The sequence below is a fragment of the Ambystoma mexicanum genome, chromosome 1p (assembly GCF_040938575.1).
Source record: "Ambystoma mexicanum isolate Mex_15411 chromosome 1p, UKY_AmexF1_1, whole genome shotgun sequence".
In the NCBI taxonomy this organism is placed as follows: Eukaryota; Metazoa; Chordata; class Amphibia; order Caudata; family Ambystomatidae; genus Ambystoma; species Ambystoma mexicanum.
This window is the reverse complement of record NC_090921.1, coordinates 1,464,769,285-1,464,787,785: the sequence shown is the minus strand read 5'-3', so window position 1 is coordinate 1,464,787,785 and position 18,501 is coordinate 1,464,769,285. Positions and strand designations below refer to the sequence as shown.

General features: G+C 43.5%; 1 protein-coding gene across 1 annotated transcript in view; it reads left to right on the top strand.

Moving 5' to 3' along the window:
• The window catches only part of PMF1 (polyamine modulated factor 1), a 216,024-nt gene that overhangs the window by 73,432 nt on the left and 124,091 nt on the right, over positions 1–18,501 (top strand). The window contains exon 3 of the mRNA XM_069607115.1: positions 9,315–9,420. Coding sequence (XP_069463216.1) covers positions 9,315–9,420 — 106 coding nt within the window. The remainder of the gene's footprint in view (positions 1–9,314; positions 9,421–18,501) is intronic.

Genomic DNA, 18,501 nt, shown 5'->3' with positions numbered 1-18,501 from the left:
TGTCCAAACATGACTACAGAGGCAATTCCAACCTATTGTGGGTTAATGCAAGGGTGCATATTAGCCTCTTCCTTGTTCAATTGATTTTATACATGATATCGGACAGCAACTAAAATCGGTTGTTTCTGATCCCCCGAAAGTCTGCCCCAATGCCTAGAAGAACAAAAACGAGTTACCTACTCTAAGCATGCAGATTCTGTAAGAACGATCTTGAGCAGGAAACCCTCACCTACTCCTTTTTTTTTGTCCTGACTTACTCTCTAAGAGGAAACATTACTTGCAACATCTGTATCTGGACTTTCAACTCATGTCATGTGATATGTTGTGACACAACAAAAAAAATATGGGTGCCCCAGTGGACAGTCAGCAGACTGGGCAATAACAGTAAATAAACCAAAAATCATATCAGTGTGGTTATTCATTCAAAACCTTTCTGTATCAACCAATAACTTGAACTCCAAATAGAGTGGTTTTATGGCACAAAACGCACACACAACACAGACCACTCGAGTGTTTTCATAAACTATAAAATGTTGTTTTACTAATGATTCAGCTTGAAATGGAAAGCAAACAAAACAATCAAGAAATGGGTTATAGTTAGTGGGAAAGACCCAGTGCTTGAAAGGTGTGCAGGACCAGAGATGGCCGGCAACAGTGCATGGAGAAACAATAGCTAGAAATAAATATATGCAAATTCAATCTGTTACTAAAACTCTAGAGCTCAATTCTACAAAGTAAAACATCTGTTGTTTGCCATAGACAGGTCTTTCCCACTAACTATAACCTATTTTTGATTCCTCTTTGCTTTGATTATGACTACAGCACGCTCTAAAACGGTAGACATACACCCATCACACAAGGTATAGCTTTTTGCATCGGATTTTGTATTTCAGGTTATGCACCTAATAGCGTGATGTAATGTTTTTGTTTGGTTTCTATTTCAAGCTGAATCATTAGCAAAACAACATTTTATGTAAACACTCGAGTGGTCTGTGTTTGTGTGTGTTTTGTGGCATGGAACCACTCTATTTGGATCTAATCACTGTTCAAGTTATTGGTTGATACAGAAAGTTTTTGAATGAATAACCACACTGATATCAATGCGCGGCAGGTTTTTGGTTTGTGATATGTTGTGGAGAACGGAATTCTATAATTGTTGCCACTATGACTCTCTAAACCTCGATGGAACAGTTAATGCCTGACTTATGTGATTTCTTTTTACGCCATTCCGTACACTCTCAAATTGATTTTATGAACAATGATATACTTCACTTTAAAGATCTATCGGATGACTTTCATAATAACATTATGATAATGACTTCTACTTCCGGCTGCTCTTTTAATGTATCAAATGTTATACTTTTAACTTTTGCACAATAGCACTAATGATTGTCAAATGAACTATGTGATAATTGTGACATTCATTTTAACAATGACAATATTGAAAGTTGGAAATCTAACTATATCAAATTGACAGATGGGTGGCAAGCATTCAGGAGTTGGTAGGTGCTCTAGTGTTGGCAGGGGAATCGAGGAGAGTGATTGGAAGCGGATGAGGAGCGGAGTCGCCCTGTATTCTTTGGCACAAAGCTGCGTTCTAAACTACCCCACAGCTACGCACCACTCGCTCTGTGTCTCTTTTGCTCCCTCCCACCTCCCCAATATCGCCTTTAGCTCCCACAATTACATGTGGGTGCTAAAGACAAAGTGAAAATAACAAAATAAGAAACATATCCTTCTTCAGTCTTCTGGATCAGGAGTCTGTCTTCCGTGTTGATTCGTAATCTCAATACACTTCAAAACGAACTATCACTCACAGTAAATTGCAGGGTAAAATCTAGAAAACATGCCTCTGCTTATCACAAATGCTATGACAAACCAGCAAAAGGATAATTAAAATAATTCAGTTGCATCCTAATGTATACATTCAATAAACGTTTATTTAATATACATCAAGTTCAGGCCATGAAGCATTTTTGATCTTTGTAACCAGGCTTCCTTTAAATACATTGCAAAGGCAAATGCACTTTGGTCTCCGCTAAAGACAGAATAGCTAGTCTGAATTACATTAATCCACTCTACTTTAATATTCCTATTAAATAACTTTCCTAAAAATCTACATACAAAGGGCAAACTAATAGTCCACGTTTCCCTGTCACCACAAATACTGCATGAATAGTGTTTTGTCTGGTTTCCTAACCAACTGCGTATTATGGCTTTCAGAGGGAGAACATTCTGCCAGGCATTTTTATAGAAGCATTCTATGATGGTTATTGGTGACTGTGGTAAGATACCCAGTTGCACCCTCAAATGGGAAGAGTGGTAAAATAAGCCCAACTTGTGATTTTAGAATATTTACTGCTTCTCAGTTGTGTGCTTATAATACACGTTTGGTTTTAAGCAGTTGTTTGGGGAGTTTGACCCAAGAAGTGCACACACCCACTTTCTTCAATAGCTTCCTAATATACACAAGCTACCCTATTTTGTGACAACTTCCCAGTGACATCGGGTTTCTAATAAAAATGTTGTTAGTTCCCCGTTTTCACAAGACCATAATTAATGCCAGAAAAATATTGGCCTTTTGGATAAAAGGTCGGTAAAGTAGGCTGATCCAGTTTGCAGTTTCCTGTCCCTTCCTCCACATGTATTGATGTGGAGGAAGGGACAGAAAGAATGCGAGGAAATAAATAGGTTCCTGTCTTCTGTAGCATATTTAGTCCCCCAAAACTACATATCTCGCTCCTATATACCCCTGCAGGGATGGCCATACCCCATGCTTGCCAGAGTGATGTTTTATATTCTTTGCAAATCCAGAAAGACCTCCTGTAACTGGTCTCCTCTTGGCTTTCACCAGCAGCCTATTCCCATATTGGGGTGTCATCGGCCCCTGTAGCTTCCAAGTAAGATGAAAGGGAACCAACCCCAATATTTTTTCTCAATTCACATATTTTTGTAATTCTGCATGCTGAGCATCCTACATATGTATCTGATTTTTGGTTATAGCTAAGGGTTTGCCAAAGGACTCCTGTCCACATGTTCAAAGGCTGAACTTAAATCCATAAGGCCACGTGGACAGGAGATCCCATACACAACCCTATTTAGCCAGTATCAAATATAAAGGTAAAGCCACATGGATGGTGCCTGTATCCCTGTATCGGCCATAAAAGCTAATTGAGTGTCCCACAGAATATTCTTCTCTAGCGCCCATTCTTCTAACCATAAATTCCCAGAGATTGTTTTGGACATACCCTCCAAAAAGGTGATGGGGCAGTAAGAGAACGAGAGAGACTTATTAATCCTTTTAAAAAAGGAGCACTGGCACTCCGGTTTTCCAGCTTCGCGCAATCTTTTCTGTCCGAATGATTCTTAGCTATCTGCACCCACAAATCTGCCTGCACACAGAAAATACAATTTGGCACCACATCGTTCTCTGGAGCTTTGAGTGGTATGTGCCTGCCTATCACATATTCATTTCACTATTTAAGATTGGGCTTAATTGCCCTTCCACAGGCAAACCATCTTTGTTTCCGCCAATCCAAGACTCAGTAACTCCTTTTTTCCCTCATCCCCCTTCTCCTCCCGCAGTGCTTTTGCTCTTTTAACCCCACCAGTGACTTTTGCTCTTCTGATCAACCGCTCCTAGTGGCCACAATGGCAGCAGTGACACTATTTTCAGGGACAGCCTGGTCCCTTTGGAGCAATCTACCTAGCTATATTGGTCACGCCACTTGCTTCATTATGGGAAATCTTGGAATGATGGGCACCTGTCAGTTCACCCAAGCCTTATGGCCCCGCTCTCTTGAACTCCCCACTCCAGCCGCCCATGATGAACCAGTGCTATCTCAAGACTATCTCAGCACCTACTAACAATTCATTTTGTGTGCAAGCATTCAATAAATACACTGCAGTTGGCAAGCATTTACATTCTATATGCCTAATGTTTGCTATAGCCTTTTTCGAGTGATGATTGACTCTTGAGGGTAAGTAGGTGTACTGTATGTTTGTGGAAAATTGAGTGAGCCAATTACATTTTATGCCATGCCAGTAGCTTGAAACCTCAGATTTGTACCCCTTCAATTAATAAAATGCCTGTTCTGAAAAACCTCTTCAGTATAGCAAAACATTTGTATCCATCCTATAGAAGATGCATCTTAAGAATATCCAGATTGTGTGTTCTAATGGATTGATCCCATATGATTTTAAAGATGGACACCCAGTGCTCCAGATAACATTTGGAAGTGGGAGTATTTTATAAGTTGGAACCTTGCTACTCTGTAGGACTGGTCATTCCGTTCCAAAATGTTGCCTTTTAATATTATTCAATGACACAAGAGTTTTTTGGCAAATTAAATAACTTTACAAAACCTGAAGAGCAATGTCAAGCATACTTCCAGCTTCCAACTTTCTATCAAATATATAGCTACCATCTGCTCACTGGCAGTCTCCTACCAGCAAGTATTTCTTCACCTTGCTTGGAGTTTGTGTCATGGTTTGATGTACTCGCCCACCAAGGTCAGACTTTAACAACAGCTTTTTAGGTCGCTTTCTGGGGCTTGTCTTCCCAAGGGCCTGGGTAATAGCCCCCGACAAGCAATTAGACTTGCCTCCCTGTTTGGTAATTTCCATTCAATGTGATTTTGCCCCCTGGAGCCCTGAACGTGCTCACTCTGGTCCATCCCAGTGAGTTCAAGCCCTCGGCAGGCTTAGGCTTTCTTTCTCAGTTTCTCTTTGAGCATGTGGTATTTCTCTTTTGGTTTCTGTTCTATTCTTTCTGGTCTGGCGCCCAGTTTGCGTCGCTTACTGACAATTTTCTACATTTTTATACTCCTCATTAGTCTGATTCGTTATCTCCTTGCTTCTTCGCTCTGTTGGCCATGATTGGTCATGCCCCGTTCAAACGTGTCAACTTGCCCCACTCCAGGCTCCTGGATGTATCTGCTTAAGTTTCAATTCTGCTGATTATTCCATTTTGGTGTGTGGAGGGGAGGGTGATGACAGAGCACTTAAAATGCCCATATTCTTTCTTGAAATCAGTTGGAAGTGCACATAAAGCCATGCTGTGTTCCTTTGCCGGTTCTCTGTTTAATGGGACACTGTCAGCAACATGAGGATCTTTAATGTCTACCTTGGGTGTGAATATTTAAGCTTCGCTCGTGGGTGCAGATTGCCAGCAGTCTGTCCAGGTACCTATCTTTTGAACATATTGTTTGTTCAGTAGACTGGGGGTGTGGTTTTATCTGCCAGGCCTCTTGATGTGGGATCTGTGGTGAGTTCACTGAGCTGCCTATGCTACTCTGAGGGGAGTGAGAACAACACAAACAAGAGGTTACCCCAATCTAAAGTGCCTAGGACCAATGGGGATCAATCGGCAACAGCAGGAAAAAGAAGTTCCTGTGCATACAGTTTTAACAGTCGGAAGAAAAAAGCAATATGTGAAATGTATTACAAGAGCAAAAGTACATTAAATGTAAAATGGTACGAACAAGCAAAATACATATGTCCAATTAAACAAAAAAGAAAAACCGCATCCAACAAAATCCATGTGTTGTACACAACCCTACCCAGACATAACACATGCATCAATCGTACTTAAACAAGACCACACCAAGTAAAAGAACTAATACGTTTATTTGCATAACAAAATTAATGAACAGAGATGGCAGTGTCTAATCCTGTCTGGTAAAAGCTTGAAACCCTATTGAGAACCACAACTTAGCAAGCCCGCAGAGGAGAAAACTCTTCATCTATTGGGCAATACCTGCCAGAAAACCTAATTAGCAAAACATAATGAATGATCATTTTTAGGCCAACTCGAGTTTCGGCTTAAGGTCATTCCCGTAAACACTGCCTTAATCGGGGCCTTACACAGCATTTTCAGGTAAGGAGAATTCAAATCAATATCGAAGCAAGAGTTTCAGTTGAGTCCCACAATTCGATGTAAGGAGCCACAGCCTAGACGGTACACGGTCATTCTTTCATTATGAGCAGTCAGTGTTTGTTCTGGATCCATCCACAAAGAGGTGCCGGAGGTAGTGCAAAATGCTTGCATGCAACCCGGTGTCCAGCATTCACCAAACGGTGTGTTGAAAACCACTGCCTAGCGTGCCTGCCTCCACACGTCCTCTGTCCGAGGAAAGTAACTGCCAAGCCCTCTGTCAAAGTCGACTCGAAATGCAGACTAATTGTGGCAAGTGTGACACTGCCGTGTGTTCCAATGCGTACTATGAGGGTAGTGAGCTGCTAGGGACTGTTGGCTTCACCACTACTCAATGTGCCTCCCGGTGGTTGGAACGAGTGGGAGCCCGCACACGCACCACACACCAAGATGTGTTACTGCACTAATAAGGGTTGTATACGAATTGTTTGAACTACAATTGTTCGAATTACAATTGACCTTTGCACAATTGACCAAATTGTGAAGGTCAATTGTTACATATATGCGGGGGGAAACCCCCGCAACCCCCCAATATATACATATATATATATATGGTCAATTGTGCAAAGGTCAATTCGGACCCTCGACTTTCGGTCAATTAGTTAATTCGAACAATTGTGTTCGAACAATTTGGGTAATACCCAAATAAGGGAGTCCAAAAGTCCACTATCACCAGGGGCATTGAAACCCTACTATTGGGGGTTTCCTAAGTGCTAATAACTGGATTGTACAAAAGCACAGCTCCCAATCAGGGGTACTGGCAAAAGGTCCCCAATATACCCATCACCAATGTTACACTTGCTAGAATGCTCTGTATTCAACACCCAGTGAGAGTTCAAAGGCTTTACAGGAAATTGTCCTAACTTTTCAACAGCTCGGAATGGAGAAGCAAGGCCACTGCAACCTACGTGGTGACACCAGAATGCCACAAGAGGCACTGTTTCAGTCACCCAAATCTGTGGTAAATCGCAGACAGAAAAAGTGCAGGAAGTATTCTGACACTGACCTTTTTGCGTCATGACTGTAAAGCTGTCTGAACGGGTGAGAGAAATCAAGTGATTAACCAGTGCAGAGGGGTTCATTTCAAAGAACCCTTAGGAGAAACTATGTAAACGGCCCAATTCCGAGCCAAGAGACAAAACCCCAATAAGAGCAACCTATGATCACGGTTGAATCGGAAGAGAAACCCCTACACCTGTAGGATTAGCAGCAGGCCAGGAACCAAACTGCGTGTGCTTGGCTGCGTTCACAGAAGCAGCAAGAAAGCCACTTGGTCTAATGTGGTGACAATGTTGGAAAGGGTACGGACAATGCAAGCCTTGACATAAGGATGTGCACCTTGGCAGGGACCTAATGAAGTGATTGCTGACGGCCAATTCCTGGGAAGTCCTGTCAAGTGAATGAGAAACCCAGGTCGTTGTGACACTAAAACCTATGAATATCAAAACCATGAGGTCTAAGAGAAAAGTCCTAGATTGCATAAGCAGAAGAGACGTTTCTACTTCAGCAAAGCACCAAAGGTTGGAGATGAATTAAACACAGTGAGAACGGAGGTCTAAAAGAGACCTACCTTGTTCAACGACATACCAGTGGTTGCAGATGAATCTAATGACCTAGCGAGAGGCACTGACCACTGAAGCTAGACCCAGAGGACAAAGGGTAAGCCTGAGGATGGGTCTAAGAAGCCAGGTATCTGGGACAAGGCAAACGAATGAGAGGGCCAGCCTGAGTAACTTTCCATCCAACTCTTCGTTACCTCCTGATATTTCATTAGTAAATACTTTGTAGCTTATAAAATCAATGAGCATCTTGAGTTTTAGCTTGAATAAATGATATGCTACCCTTTTCCGAGTATGCATATAATTCACATTTTAATTCTATTTAGTGTTATTTGCTAAATACCAATGAACTACTGTAGCACCGATTATTGGCTCTGAATTCTATTGAAATTGTAATTTCTATCTGTCTGCTGTATGTTTTATGTGTAGATTATGAGATTGTGTGAATGTTCCTGTCCATTTATTGGTTATTTCAGTTCATAGTCGGGAATGTGGAGAAAAATGCTTACTCGCTGTTTAAGTGACGGAGCATATGGAATTTAGGCTAGATTATATCCCTTTTGGGGTGTGCGCATTTGTTTGGAAAAACTCACTGCAGATGCATAAATCGACTACTTCATGGAGCATCTATCGCTGACAAATCTGACTGTAGACTACTGTGTTTGAGCAAAGGACGTAGCAGAGCAAAGAAGTGAAGATCCACAATTTGTTCTCTGGCGCACACTGTGCCAATTATTTTAACTCCTTTCCCATGCACTCTAATAACTTATCTAACAAAGGTGTAGCAGCAGCATTTTGAAACTTGGAAGCTATTGTATGAAGAGGAACAAAGGGCACAATTCATCATTCTACTTAATTCCGTTTTGGTCTATGTAGACTGATGTATATCATTTAGATACCTGGGTGCAGGGGGCAGCTGTGTTTTTAAATTGTGTGCCACAGGGTCCAATGACCTATTGAGTACCACTACAGGGTTCTAAATTGGTAGGAACTTGGAGATAGTGAGCTCCTAATTGTAGCCTATGAGGGCCCCGGTGGCTTGATGCCAACAGCTACATTTGACTCCCCAAGCCAACTGGCAATGTACAGACATACCCATGTGATATTAACCGTTAGGGAATGGGTGTAAAGAAGAATAAACTATTAGTGGTTTGTTGTGTTCCAGGTTTTGATTCCCCAGAAGTAGCTTCTGCCGATTAATCCTAGATGCCCACAAGCTATGTTTAGCTCCTGCTCACCAAATCTTAATATAGATCCCTGCGCCAAGAACTGATGTTTAAGCACTCCATTAAAAAAAAAATAATACTTCCTCTCAATGCCACAAAGAATAGTATATTTCCCCCGATAGCCATCTATTCGGTTCGGTTACATCAATGAATCAGTTTGACGTACATACATACACATATATACACATACATTTCCTACTCTCCAAGAGTCGATTGTTTCAAGCCAATGGCTACTGGCGAGTGCAAATTATGAGGCCTGTTTGTGGGACTTGTTTATTTGAAGCCCAACCCCAAGTGGTCACCTTGCACCCAAGCAACTATTGAGGTAAAGAAGGGACTAGGCAGCTTGGCAGTACAATGGTTTGTGTCTACTGTTAAATACAATTTAATGTGGATTTTGGACAGCATTCTCTAGTGAATATGCCCTGAATAAGGGCCAGTGGTTCCTTTAGTAGGACCGTCTATTGCATTAACTGGCCAAGTGACCAAAACCAACAATGGTAATGGTTAACGCTCCAATCTACTTTGTAGAGCATTTTATATGTATACTTGTTACAAGAAAGTTTTTAATGTCATCCTCTTTATTTTGCATAGTTACGAGCGGTTTGCAAAATGTTACGAGTGCTTCTACAAATTCCAACCTGAAATGACGAGAGGTATATATGATCAGTTTATATCCGAGCTGCAGACTTCCTTTAAGGTAACACAAAATAAAATGAAATTGATAGCGATGTTTACGATGTATACAACTTCCATGTTTATTGCTGCTGTTAAACTACATCTGGTTTTTGAAGCTACAAATCTGTGTACTGGTTTGTGTTTTCATGTTACTTTATGCATTGCAGTGAGTTTATTGACCGACAGGAAGTTCACACAATTTTGCGAATGGTTTTCATTGGAGCTATCTCTAGACTGGAAAATAAATTGTTTACTTTGCTGCAGGACTTTAAAAATAATTGTACAAGTGTTGATACATTTTTAAAGATTTCTCTTGGACCTATATAGTTCATATTTCATTGGCTGCAGGTGACTCTGTGTATTAAATAAAAGAAAAAAACAATCATATTGAAAGTTGTGTGGGAAAGCGTAAACTCCTGCAGGAATATAGATTGTTTTTTTTTATTTCCAACCCCAACTGCTCAGTCTTTACTGTAGGATCCTGTCATCCTTTGCTGAACCTTGAATATTAACTTTTAATTGTGCTACATGTATTTCTTAATTTTTCAGCAAGTATATTTGAAAAGCCAGACCTGCTGCCTTTATTTGTGTAGGGTGTATATTTATGAACTAGGTGCTGCTGCATTTGTAACCTTCCGGAGAACATAACCTGCATTTGGAAGTTTGGTTATGGTCTTGGTAGTTTCCTTTTGCATCAACAAGAGTGTTCAGGTGTTTTGTTAGCTGGTATGTCTAGACTCTTAAGGCAAGCCTTCTTGCACCTCTCCACCATCCTTTCTCTTCAGGCAACTTGATCACAAACGAACCTGAGGGCGGCTAAGTCTGTCTGCTCTCAATTCATGGCTGCAGATGTCTATACATTGCAAAGCGTTCAACCTATATTTTATGAAGTTCCCTGACCGGTTGATGCCGATCATAGAACGTGCAAAGTAATGCACTATAACTCTGCCCTGTAGGCCGTTCAAAGGCATCAGCTTGTCAAATGTCAAGCCTGGCTGCCTTTATAGGCCGAGTGCAAGTGAAAGGGTGTGTCTGTGCACTCTGGAGCTCATTTTGCCCTGTGGCAGAATGCGAATGAAATGTGTAAAAGCCATGTGTAAGGCTTTTACACCTTTCATTCATGCCACACCACATTTTTGTCCATTTGTCTGGCGTAGAGGAGAGGCGGAATGCAACTTGCGTTTCTGTTGCCTCTCTTCCTCTCCTATATACAAATTCCCCTGCATTTGCTCCGGCATGCGTTTTCATGCCGGCGCAATACTGGGGATCCCTATGGAGCCTGCTTGCTTTATGCGCATGCATTAAGCATGCAGAATCCACATGGATACATTGTACACGTTGCCTGGCACGCTCGTATATTAGGCAGCGTTTACAATTAAACGCTACCTGCCGTGCGTGCATGGTAGGCACTATTTACTCATTTGCACGGCAAAGTGCAAATTTGAAGGGCAGAAGGTGGCATGTATGCATGCTCACTGCCTTTTGCCCTGCACAATGGCACTCCGCTGTGCAAATGATGAAAATCTAGCGATGTGGACCTGGCTATGCCTGAGTGCAATCATACCTGCCATCAAATTACGATATTGTTTATAATTAGTTTTCGAGGGAGACTGAGGCCATGTAGGAAGCATGAGAGAGATGCGAGGGATACCAGGTTTCTTGTGAGATGTGAACGAAGCTTGGGGAGAGACTTAATGTGTGCTGTTGAACATTCTTGTAGAAGGCAAAATCGTGAGTAATTCCATTTATCTGTTTTATAGAATTAGGTTGCACTACGGGTGAATAGGTTTTTCCTGAGAGCTTTTTTACAAAACTTTAAGGTATAGATTAGGGTTAGGTTGGATGCTAAAGAATTTATAAAGTTTAGTTTTCGACTTTTCTGTGTCTTTGTTGGAACTATTGTTAAAACAGAGTCCTGGAAGAGACAGGGACTTATCGGAATAGATTTAAGACTTTATGTAAAATCCTTGGAGCGTCTTTGGGTGCAAGATGCACCTAGGGACCTGTTCTTAAATTATCCCATCATTGACACTTTTTTACTAAAACGTATTAGATTTAGAAACATCCACTAGTAACGACAGGCCTTCATCTAACATGAAACCTGACATTTTTAACTCCCAATGAAAGACAGTAAAAAACGATTTTCCAGGATCATGATTTCTCTGCATTATTGCAACACCCTTTTTTTTCTGCATATTTGCCCTTGCGCTCGAGCGTTTTGCTCACCTTTTGCAGTGTGCTTGGTACAATACTTTATGTAGTTAAAACTTAGTCAATAAATGTGTGGGCCTCAACCTCTCAAATAAAATTTAAGATCCTCGCGAGGCCACCAGGGGGCGGCAGAGGCAACATGGCGGCTTGCTAAGAGAGCTCTGTTAACTTCTCCCCTTTGTTAATGGTCCTCCCTGAACTTCTGAACATATTTGGTCACAACGTTGTTTGGGTACACAGAGCCTTAACTCGGGGAGGGAGGGGTGTGGGGGGGGGGGGGGGGCTGGGGGTGGAGTGAGGATAGACTGAGCCAGCTACCCATCCCAGTGTTGGATCGCTGCATGAGGTGAGGAGGCTACAGGAACACAGGTGGAGCACACCCGGTTGTGGTGTCTTTAGGAACAGTGAAGGGGAGACAAGACCTCGAAGGGGGACCTGAAGAGGGGCCCGATCAGCTACGCTGCAGAGGGAACCCATACCCATAGAAGAAATAAAGGTGCCCAGCATAGACAAGAGACCTAGCGGTGGGTTTGAGTGGTGATGCAGGGGGTCTCAGAAGGCTCGTAGGAAAAAAGCTACCACCAGTAGTCTGAAAAGAGCACACACCGGGCAAGAAGTATGCCTTTTTATTACAGCTGTGCGGGCACAAATTAAACCGCACATTGGAAACAAACTGGTTGATGAGAGCGGACAAACTGGCACACAACGAATATCATTTTTATACTCCTAATGTAATGTTCATGGAGTTAGAAACAGTTGCACTACAAATTTCACGTCTTTGCAGTTCCTACGAAGATAACTCATAAGAATACGTCAAACACCTATAGCTAAACATATGTTAGTCAAACATGATTGGAGCAAACGGACCTGCCCTCTCCCAGCTCATCTCCTCCCCGTGTGGCGCCACATTGCTTCCTACTCCACCCGCAAACAGTGTGCAATTAGTAATTTTTGTGCTGCCTCTTTATCTGCCAATGGTCTTCACCAAAAAGGAAGGCACACAAGACACCATGAACTATTGGGAAGGGAGACCTTCGTACAGCATCTGCAAGTTAGCACCTTTGAAAACACTGCTGTGGACACTCTGGGGGTTGATTACGTTTCAGAGACACCAGAACTTGCCATCTGGTTCTTTTTGGAATGCGCCTTCATTCCACATCCTCGTTCCCATACCCGCAGGCCATGGGGCGATTTGAAACCGCCCTGGTGCCAGGCAAGTGCCACTCTGGGTTAGGTTGATTTCCCGTGCTCCCACGATAGCCGTGGAGCTGGATCGCTGGCCTTGATTACCTCACCTGGTGCTGTTCCAAGCTACTGCGGTTTGCTAGGGACAGGCAACCTGGATTCAGCTTCCCTACCTCCCTCCGCTATTGTGCATGGGCCATGTGTTCAGGGTGGTCCTGCAGGGTGAGGCCCAACTTGTGGTGTCCCCATAAATAGTGATACCCGCGGTTTCGCTTTCCTCACATGTGTGCATACAGTTTGTGTGGCCACGATGTGTCATGTACAGAGTGCCCCCCGTCTTCCCCTTCTTCCTCTCCATGCCCATTCCAGTGCTGACTGCAGCTCCCAGAGTCCCCTGTGCCCCCTCCCCACTAGGAGTCCCAACCCGTCCCTCTTATTCCTGCAAGTGGTAGGTGCGCCCCCCTGTCTGGTGCTGAATCAGCACCTTCATTCCACCCCCCCCCCCCCTTCGATCGATCTTTCAACAGATACCTTCTTTTCCATCCTCTCCCTACATTGTTCCTTGGGCATCCATAACTGAGTTATACTGTTCATGTTCCCTCCTTTAACATACCTTTCCAGTGTGTCCCCAATTATTAGACAGTCCCACCCAACTAGGGAGCATGCACCCCAAAAAGCATCAGTCTTCTACATTGGGTGGGGGTGCTGCAAAAACCACATGCATTCCATCCTCCCCCTTCATTCATCCCGGGATGCTGCCTTTCTAACCCGCTATCAGCATCAAGTTTTTTAGCAGATATTATATACCGTACTCACCTTGATGACTCACTGTCCAACACAGAAGGTAACTAGCATCACGACAAGCACAGGGATAGTTATTTTGAACATAGCTGGCAGCTACACTGGCACCAAGGCAAATGGTGAGTCCAGCCAATTATCCAGTGTTGTGTAATGGGTTTCCTTCACCATTTCTCTGTGCAGGGTACGCATCTCCTCGATAGCTTCAATAAATGTCCCATTGGTGGCATTGTTGGTAGTTATTGCTGTGCAACAGCTGTTCCCAATCTTGTGGCAGACCCTGCCCTCTAATGCAGTCATTAGGTCTAGAACAAACCTGTTTTGTAATGCCACCATGTGCAGGGCATGGATCTCTTCTTGTACTGCGTTCAGTCCTTTTTCAGTCGCATTTGCCAACTGTAGCACCTCGTAGCACGTTATCTGCAGCCAATTGGCTTTGGCAGCTGCTTGTACCATGGGTAGCAGGAGGGATGTGAAGAAGGCTGATGCTTTGTTGAAAAGCCGTGGGTGCTGCAGGATTGTGCCCAGACTTTGTGTTGATTTGGACGATATGTAGTTGCTGTTCCTTTTTTTTTTTTTTTAAATTTTTTTCTTGTTGCTTGCTTTGGTTGGTCTCGCACCTCCTTCAGCTCTTTTTTTCCTTTTTTCATTTGCTTTGATGTAATTAGTTCATTAAAAGTTAACGTGTCCGTCTGGGGCACAGCCAATGCAGGGCTGTGGAGGGTCATAATTGTGCATACCCCTTTCCCATCTGGAGGCAGATGGGCGTAAGCTTTGGATCCGCAGGCCCACCAGAAATCCATCACTGTCACTGTGCCTATCTGCGATGCTGTGATGCTCATTGTCCTCTCGCAGCCAGTGTTTACACCCCCACCGCGATCGTCCAGGTTGCTCTGAAACGCAAAGAATGCTATGTGAGCGGTTTTATGTATACTGGATGGTGTTTTTATCGATCTTTGTCCACGCATATACATTGACATTCCATATTCCTCTGCACTCGCTATTTATCTTCTTCTTTACCACCCCTTCTTATCCCATCAGCCCTTCTGCACAGCATAGCACCATCCCGCTTTCCCGTCTCCCGTCATGAAACACCAATCCCTCCCCCCCCTCCCCTAATTGCATCAGCGGGTCTGGTGTGGCACCACGGGATATCATGTACTGTTTCATTTATGCAATAAATTCTCCTCTGGGTAGTGGCCAACTGTTTCCCCCTCTGGGCCCCTTTTGTATTATATTCCAGTATTACATGCTTTGTGGCTTCTTCCCTGGCTTTGCTTTCAAATTGTATAATACCTGCATACATTTCTTCCCCCTCATCTATCCATTGCACTTCTACTGTGTGCCCCTGGAACAGGCCTCGAGTTATGCATAAAGACAAGTGCATCAGACATCCCCCCCCCCCCTCCGCTTCTACCTCGTGTGGCAAGAATTGTTTTGGTGTCCCTGCAATGTGCAGGATTAGAGAGAACACATAGCATCTGCCATTGGTGCTCTCTCGCCCCACCCTTTTAATTTCACTGTACCACATATTCTCAGATGCCTTGTTCCCCCCGCGCCCAATGGGATCATAAAAATGTTTAAATATGCTTCTTTTTGGGTGCGTGTCTCCCTTGTACTGTCAGTTGATGCGCCTTCATTCCCTCTATGCAATAAAAACCAGTAAGAAAAAAGAAGATGGAGAAAAAAAGATCTACCCCTATTTTTATATCAAGCTTATGTTCCTTGCACTTCCCCACCTAGCTTGCTCATTCTCTTCTTCACCTGTGGGCTTTCGATAAAGTCTAATAGCTGAAAAGGTCAATGATAACTGCTGTGTTATACACCTCCATCAAATGACGCTTCTCTCTTCTCCTTCTGCTGTTGACGTCAGTAATATAAGTCCATGCCCTCCTTTCTTTAACTTTTACTGCAGTGGGTGTCGCGTATACCACTTCGTAGGGTATTGCCACTTCATACGATGTTACGTACAAATATTTTATCCCCCGTATAGAGGAGCTGTGCTTGCAGAAATTCTCCCTCTCTGTGTGCACTTTTCTCTTCTTCAAATTTGATAGGCTAACTTGTTGAACATTGGACCTGACGGGAGATGTATTTAAGGACATCTGTCATTTCAGTTGAGTATGTCTGCATCTCTTTTCCTAGCACCTGAGCTGTGGTATTAGCATCTCAAATTGAACGTGCAGGAGGGACGGGCGCCTGCGTTCTCCTACTAGTTAAAATTTCATGCAGAATCAAGTGGTGATCCGCGCCGGTTGAGCTGCGAAGAGCAGAAATTGCCAATGAGAGGCAAAAAAAAGTTTTGGCACAAAGATGTTGGCTTTGCTAAACGTTTTTTAAGCAAGCCGCCATTCACTTGCGGCCAGTACACTGTGCATAGCCTGTGTTTTATTCCGAGGAGGTGTGTTATTTCCTTTAAAAGGGTAATTTGCAAAATGTTGGCCATTTTCTGACCTTATTTCATTGTATAGCCCCCACCTTGAAAACAACCTCCCTCACTAGGGGCTTTTGATTTTGTGTCCTTTTTAGCACAGGGGCCCTCCTCAAGCCAATGTGAAAATGGACAGACGACCACAAGCATGTGCCTGTAAGAGGCACATCTATCTTGCATATCAACATAGTCGATATGCGAGTGCTGGAAGGACCCTTCCAGTCACGGCAAAGGCCCCTTGATGGTTTTCAAAGAATGACCAGACAAAAATTGCTGACACACCACACAATTTCCCATAAAATCTGCCACTCGTGCAAATTTGGGATATACTACCCTTCATTTATCTCTGGCGGTATGTTTTCTTTAGACACATGGGCAGGAAAGTGCAGCTATTCTAGTGCTTCACCTAGCATCATTTTGGGTATCGTAGGTTTCCCTATGCTGTTTTGCCTTCATATGAGATTGGTGGATGAAAGGGAACAACCTCTCTGTATCCATGTCCTTTGCTTCCTGCTGGGCCTTTCTTTGCAGCTCTATTATCTGTACAGTCAGTAAAGTGTTCAAGCTCCCCCCACCCCCTCTCTTCCTCTTGACCCTCCCTTCCATCTGCCGCCATTATTTGCACTCTCTCCTCCGCACCTATCTCCTTCTACCCTTGGGTAAGGAGGCCACTTCTTTGGCTGCTCTGTCAGCCATTTCGTTCCCTAAAGATATTCGGTCCTGGTCCTGCTCACCTGTATGGGCGGCACATTTTATTATGGCCACCTCCACTGGCAGTTTAGGTGCTTTTATCAGTTGACGAGTAACTCAGCATATTGTACTGGGGACCCGTCACTACTCCTGAAATTCCCTTCTCTTCCACCGTGCCAGCCCTGAATGTCTGGTAGATGTTACTGAAGCTGAATCTGAAAATATGTTTGCCCACATGCCCTTCCATCATGTTTAATGCGCTGCTACTAATTCTGGTGCCTGTGCTGAATAGTGCAATGGTAACCTCTGCTGGGGTTCTATTACATATCCCCATTCGTGTAGCACAGTATCGCAGCTCCCGTGTCTTCCTCCTGTATTGCGGTCTATACGACGACCCGTCAGTGAAGACCATGTCTGCCCCTTCTATTTCTTCTCCTTTTACCCATGTGTTCCCCTCCATATGTGCTGTGCAGTCATGTTTGTAGTCCTCTTCTTCCTAAGGTTCTGCTATGAATATTGCCGGGTTTACCCCACAGCACCTCACTACCTCAATGGCTGGGTTTGTCAATATTACCTCATACCCCGATGCCCTTTGTGTCGTCAATGTGTGTTTTTTTTTTTTCCAAAATGGCAAATAAGTGCTCCATGTACAGTACTATGGGGCAGCCCATGGTGATTGTCGCTGCCATCTCTATTGCAAATGCTGCATGCGTGAGAGCTTGTTCGCAAAGGGAAATGGTCCTGCATGACTGGTTCTATTATACTGCTGTAGTAAGCCAATGGTTTGTCCCCCTCTGGCTTCTTTTATGTGAGGACCACTGTCCTCACTGAGCCATCTGAGTGGGAGAACAATACAAGTAAAACATCTCCTTGTAGGTAGGGACTGCCAACACTGATGCATGGGTCAATGCTGCGTTTTGCTCTATGAAGCTTTCATTTCTTGTGTCCATTTCTGTTCCCTCTTCTCCTTCTGCTCGTCCTTGAGGGCCTGCAGTAAGGGTTTTGTTTATGTAGAATAATCGAAAACCCATGCCCTGCAATAATTGCATATACCCCTGGAACTTCTGCATTTCTTTCAGAGGGCGTGCAGTCAAGTGGATTGCCTCTACACTATCTTGGGTTATCTTACACCCTTCAGTGGATATTATTTGTCCCAGATACACAACCTCTTCCTGGCAGTATTTGTCCACTTTGTACCCTTTTTTTCGGCGAGCAATCAAATCGGCCCTAGGCTCTTCCTCAGTCTCGCTACATATTAACAAGTCTACGTATTGTATCATTGTGCTTGACATTTGTAAGTTGCTCAGATCAATTTGTATAACCCTGTTGAAAATGCTGGGTGACTCGCAGTGCCCCTGGGGCAACCTAGTGTGTCCGAATCGGGTTCCCCGATACGTAAAAGCTGTCAAATATCTAGAGTCCAGATAAAGTGGGATGGAGAAGGTATTTTTCAAGTCAATGACTGTGAAGTACTTTGTCATTGTTGGGATGTTGCATATTATTGTAGCAGAGTTTGGTACATTAGTACCTCAGTTCGGTACTCTGCCTCAACTACATCGCTAAGAGGGCGTAAGTCTTGTCAAGTATATTCCCTCACCCGATTCTCTAGATAATGGGTATTGATTTTCTCGGGCAGCAATGCCCCTTCTTTTAGTTTCATCTTCACCGCCCCCACTCTTTTCAGTACCCTACATCATGGGGCCCTTTTGTCCATATTATCTCTGGAACCTTCTTGAGATCTTCATCTTTGTGTCTGTTTCCCCTTTTCACTAGTTGTGTCAGTACAGG